Raw genomic sequence first — 6000 nt, forward strand, 5'->3', positions numbered from 1 at the left:
AAACCTTAGTCTGGCTTTCTATGGCGGTTTTGGAGCAGCGGCTTCTTCCTTGCTGAGCGGCCTTTCAGGTTATGTCGATATAGGACTTGTTTTATTGTGGATATAGACACTTTTGTACCTGTTTCCTCCAGCATCTTCACAAGGTCCTTTGCTGTTGTTCTGAGATTGATTTGCACTTTTTGCACCAAGGTACGTTCATCTCTAGGAGACTGAACGCGTTTCCTTCCTGAGCGGTATGATGACTGTGTGGTCCCATGGTGTTTATACTTGCGTACTATTGTTTGTACAGATGAAAGTGGTACCTTCAGGTGTTTGGAAATTGCTCCCAAGGATGACCAGACTTGTGGTCTACATGTTTTTTTTCTGAGGTCTTGGCTGATTTCTTTAGATTTTCCCATGATGTCAAGCAAAGAGGCACTGAGTTTGAAGGTAGGCCTTGAAATACATCCACAGGTACACCTCCAATTGACTCAAATGATGTCAATTAGCCTAACAGAAGCTTCTAAAGCCATGACATAATTTTCTGGAATTTTCCAAGCTGTTTAAAGGCACAGTCAACTTAGTGTATGTAAAATGCTGACCCACTGGAATTGTGATACAGTGAATTATAAATGAAATAATCTGTCTGCAAACAACTTTTGGAAAAATTACTTGTGTCATGCACGAAGTAGATGTCCTAACCGACTTGCCAAAACTGTAGTTCGTTAACAAGAAATGTGTGGAGTGGTTGAAAAACTCGTTTTAATGACTCCAACCTAAGTGTATGTAAACTTCTGACTTCAACTGTATATACACTACCGGTCAAAAGGTTTAGAACACCTACTCATTCAAGGATTTCTCTTAATTTTTTACATTTTCTACATTGTAGAATAATAGTGAACACATCAAAACTATGAAATAACACATGGAATAATTTAGTAACCAAAAAAGTGTTAAACAAATCCAAATATATTTGAGATTTGAGATTCTTCAAATAGCCACCCTTTGCCTTGATGACAGCTTTGCGCACTCTTGGCATTAAAAAAAAAGTGTGCCTTGTTAAAAGTTCATTTGTGGAATTTCTTTCCTTCTTAATGTGTTTAAGCCAATCAGTTGTGTTGTAACAAGGTAGGGGTGGTATACAGAATATAGCCCTATTTGGTAAAAGACCAAGTCCATATTATGGCAAGAGAAATTACAGTCTGTCATTACTTTAAGACATGAAGGTCAGTCAAAATGGAACTTTTCATGAACTTTAAAAGTTTCTTCAAGTGCAGTCGCAAACACTATCAAGCACTATGATGAAACTGGCTCTCATGAGGACTGCATAAGAGCCAGTAGAGAACATACCAGTAGAGAACATGCCAGTAGAAAACATACCAGTAGAGAACATACCAGTAGAGAACATGTATGCCAGTAGAGAACATGCCAGTAGAGAACATACCAGTAGAGAACATGTATGCCAGTAGAGAACATACCAGTAGAGAACATGCCAGTAGAGAACATGCCAGTAGAGAACATGCCAATAGAGAACATGCCAGTAGAGAACATGCCAGTAGAGAACATGTATGCCAGTAGAGAACAAGCACAGAGGCAATAACACAACACACTGACTGCTGTACTGAGCTCTGCTGAGCTGAATGAGTGGCAGCTAATTACAGAAATGTAAAAACACAGTGCGACTGACTGACAGTTCACATGGAACAGGCATGCCCGGACACTGCAGAGCCGAATAAAGAGACATTCTTCAGGATGATAATAGTTCAGTGAAACGCTTCTGCAGATGACCTATAAACCTTTTCATAACGATCTGACACGCAGAGCGACTGACAGAGCCACCGACTGGGAGACGAACAGGGCCTCTGGGCTTTCAGGTCAGCCAGGGTGTAACACAGGAACACAGGGCGTTGACGACATGACTGTGATGCACACGCAAGAACGCACACACACACACACACACACACATACATTCTCTTACTCTGACAGGTGGGTATGTCGCAGTATCTCCAGTAGATTCCGTCTTCATGGTCAGCGATGTAACACCACGGCTGGACATCACCATCAGGGTTCCTGGAGAGGAGTGTGGGAGGCAGGGAGGGAGGGAAAATGGGGAAGAAAACAAACATAAAAATAGGTTATGTAGCAAAAACGGGAGACTTAATATTAAATACAATTACAGAAGAATGCCTGCTGTGCGGAGATTTATTTCTGAATTTGTTATTGTTTGTGGTGCCAATCATCTCCCTACCGCAGCAGCCTGCTTCAGTTGGTATTTTACCCTGTGTTCTGGCCCTCAGAACTGACTATGCATTTCCAGTAGAAACCAGTGTAGACAGAAGGCTCTCAGACAGACAGACAGAGAGACAGAGAGGGACAGACAGACAGATAGAGGAACACGGGGTCTTTGTTTAGGTTGAAGCAGTGAGACATAGACCTGTCCTGGGGAGCACAGAGAGAGCAGGGCCTTTTGTCTGAAGGGGTCACAGATCTTTGAACTTCCACACTTCCCTTTTAACCACACTTCCCTTTTAATGAGGCAACCATAAGAACATCCCAGGTCAATGGAGGAGCACTACTGTTGTCCTTTTCTAACTCGGACTGTAATTGCCTGAGACATTTTCCCCCGGGCCTCAGCTATCCCGTTACAGCACTATTGTGGGGCGAATTCTGAAGGGCGTTTCCATTCCTTTTTTCTTCTGCTATCAAAAACACTTCCCAGGGTCTCTTCCTCTCCTGTCACAGCACAGAAGGAAGGTTATTGAGTGGGGAACAGAGGAAACTTTAACCTAGGGATGAAATCGAGCTACCGTAACTGTTAGCATTAGGGTCTTTTTTTTGTCCTCCGTTAGAAGAAAATGATCCCTCTCTTCCTCCTAACCATGGGCTCATCTCCCAAATGGCTCCCAAGAGCTACGGAGCGTTTTTTAAAGGAGAGAGGCCAGCGGAATACAGGTACTTGCTTATTGCGCAAGAGACAGAGGCAATAAGTTAGCGTATTATGCTTAACCCATCATTCATTAGCTACTGTACATACAAGGCTAATACTGAGGTAGGCTAGGGTATTTTGAACAGAATTATCTACATGTATTTTGTATGCAATATGAAGGAATTGATGGAGAGAGAACGACTGCTCGCTCATGCTCTGACTTAAAGCAACAATACTCGAGTCAGTCAAGGCTGTTTTAACACTCTGCAGCTGCAATAAAGAAGTACTGTATATTTACAACAACAAAAATATGGTGACTCCCGAAAGTCAGATGTGGGTGTATATATTAGACGAGCATTCGGTCATAGGCTATGCTGCAGGAAATGTAGGCCTATCTGTCACATGAAAAAAAGTTACCATGATGAGTTGATACTGTAGGTCAACATGCATTGTGGACTGTAGTCCATACCAAGATGGGCTGTCTGTCCCCACCATGAGCGTTGATGATTGATCATGCAGAGAGCAGAGAGAAGGCCGTAGAGAAGCCAGATTTCGTCAATGCATATCATTTCACAGTTCCATTCTACATCATGCTGTTGATATAAATCATTTATTGTAATTTACCGGTTTCTCGCAGTTATTTATCCCGGGAAAGGGGAGCGGTTTTTGGGCGGTAAATCTCAGTAACCGGGTTCCCGCCATTGAACTCTAGTACTGTACCATTCTCTAAATATGAACACCTGGAAGAAATCAGTACCATTCTCTAAATATTAACACCTGGAAGAAATCAGTACCATTCTCTAAATATGAACACCTGGAAGAAATCAGTACCATTCTCTAAATATTAACACCTGGAAGAAATCAGTACCATTCTCTAAATATGAACACCTGGAAGAAATCAGTACCATTCTCTAAATATGAACACCTGGAAGAAATCAGTACCATTCTCTAAATATGAACACCTGGAAGAAATCAGTACCATTCTCTAAATATGAACACCTGGAAGAAATCAGTACCATTCTCTAAATATTAACACCTGGAAGAAATCAGTACCATTCTCTAAATATGAACACCTGGAAGAAATCAGTACCATTCTCTAAATATGAACACCTGGAAGAAATCAGTACCATTCTCTAAATATGAACACCTGGAAGAAATCAGTACCATTCTCTAAATATGAACACCTGGAAGAAATCAGTACCATTCTCTAAATATGAACACCTGGAAGAAATCAGTACCATTCTCTTAATATGAACACCTGGAAGAAATCAGTACCATTCTCTAAATATGAACACCTGGAAGAAATCAGTACCATTCTCTAAATATGAACACCTGGAAGAAATCAGTACCATTCTCTAAATATGAACACCTGGAAGAAATCAGTACCATTCTCTAAATATGAACACCTGGAAGAAATCAGTACCATTCTCTAAATATGAACACCTGGAAGAAATCAGTACCATTCTCTAAATATGAACACCTGGAAGAAATCAGTACCATTCTCTAAATATGAACACCTGGAAGAAATCAGTACCATTCCCTCAGTTTGAACCCGTGGAAGAGCTACAGGGATAACTACAGGTAACTGCCAAAATAAAAGAAATGCTGACCAAATTCACATAGAAATGTGAGTTATAGATCTGTCATTCTCATTGAAAGCAAATCTAAGAAGCTGTAGATCTGTTCTATATGCTCTATTTCTATGATTCCCGTTCTTACGTTTCATTTTTGCGTCTTTTACTTTCGGTTTTGTACACCAGCTTAAAACAGCTGAAAATACTGAACAAAAATATAAACACAACATGCAACGATTTCAACGATTTTATTGAGTTACAGTTCATATAAGGAAATTAGTCAATTGAAATAAATAAATTAGGCAATCACATGACTGGGCAGGGGTGCAGCCATAGGTAGGTCTGGCAGGGCATAGGCCCACCCACTTGGGAGCCAGACATGTCGTAATTCGTGAGGTCCCTGGTAATTCCCAGCGCTAATTAGTAAAGAGAAAGTGGAGATGCTCCAACTACTCTGTTTTAGCTGTTTTTTCGCTAGCTGCTAGCCAGTGTGTGTTTTAGCTAGCTGCTAGCCAGTGTGTGTTTCAGCTAGCTGCTAGCAAGTGTGTGTTGCAGCTAGCTGCCTGCCGATGGGTGTTTTCGCTAACTGCTTGCCCGTGTATATTTCAGCTACCTGCTAAGCAAGTGTGTGTTTTAGCTATCTGCTAGCCAGTGTGTGTTTTAGCTATCTGCTAGCCAGTGTGTGTTTTCGATACCTGCTAGCAAGTGTGTGTTTCAGCTAGCTGTTCGACAGTGTGTGTTTCAGCTAGCTGCTCAACAGTGTGTGTTTCAGCTAGCTGCTAGCAAGTGTGTGTTTTTAGCTATCTGCTAGCAAGTGTGTGTTTTAGCTATCTGCTAGCCAGTGTGTGTTTTAGCTAGCTGCTTGCGTGTGTGTGTGTGTGTTTCAGCTAGCTGCTAGCCAGTGTGTTTCAGCTAGCTGCTAGCCAGTGTGTTTCAGCTAGCTGCTAGCCAGTGTGTTTTAGCTAGCTGCTAGCCAGTGTGTGTTTTAGCTACCTGCTCGCTAGTGTGTGTTTCAGCAAGCTGCTAGCCACTGTGTGTTTCAGCTAGCTGCTCGACAGTGTGTTTCAGCTAGCTGCTCGACAGTGTGTTTCAGCTAGCTGCTCGACAGTGTGTGTTTTAACTCAGCAGTGTGGCACGCTTTCATCTGAGAACAGAGAAAAACAGCTGTTCCCTGCTGGCTGATGTTCAACATACTTTTATAACCATTTTCCAAGTGCCCCTAATCATAAAAGGTATGATAAACTTTAACATCTCTGGCACGGTGTAGCCATAAAAAAGCACTGAATCGTCAACACAGAGGGGAGAAAACCTGCAGCAAAGAATAACACTGAGATGGGATAGAAATAACATTATTTTCTGTGCTATTAGCAAGCCACTAGCTTGCCTGCCCTTCAGACCAGGGTTCAAACACTATTTGAAATGATTTAAAATACTCTATCTGTGCTTGTTTGAGCTAGCCTATTGCAATTGAACCAATAAAGACAGTTCTAAAAGTTCAAACACAGCCCAACTTGTACTCTA

At 41.7% G+C, this 6000-nt stretch overlaps 1 protein-coding gene and 1 long non-coding RNA gene across 7 annotated transcripts in view; one reads left to right on the top strand and one right to left on the bottom strand.

The window, feature by feature from the left end:
• Positions 1–6000, top strand: part of LOC149979877 (uncharacterized) — a 357657-nt gene that overhangs the window by 165568 nt on the left and 186089 nt on the right. The window lies entirely within an intron of this gene.
• LOC110536394 (kremen protein 1) overlaps positions 1–6000 on the bottom strand; it is a 110343-nt gene that overhangs the window by 46431 nt on the left and 57912 nt on the right. For 3 of the 6 annotated variants that reach the window (XM_036936354.2, XM_036936353.2, XM_090191173.1), the window contains one exon: positions 1958–2049. In XM_036936354.2, the coding sequence (XP_036792249.1) occupies positions 1958–2049 (92 nt within the window). Of the gene's footprint in view, positions 1–1947; positions 2050–6000 lie in introns of all 6 variants that reach the window. The other 3 variants (XM_090191171.1, XM_090191170.1, XM_090191172.1) reach the window with 1 other exon arrangement.

The sequence above is a fragment of the Oncorhynchus mykiss genome, chromosome 11 (genome assembly GCF_057628025.1).
Source record: "Oncorhynchus mykiss isolate SJ-2025 chromosome 11, ASM5762802v1, whole genome shotgun sequence".
NCBI classification, from domain to species: Eukaryota; Metazoa; Chordata; class Actinopteri; order Salmoniformes; family Salmonidae; genus Oncorhynchus; species Oncorhynchus mykiss.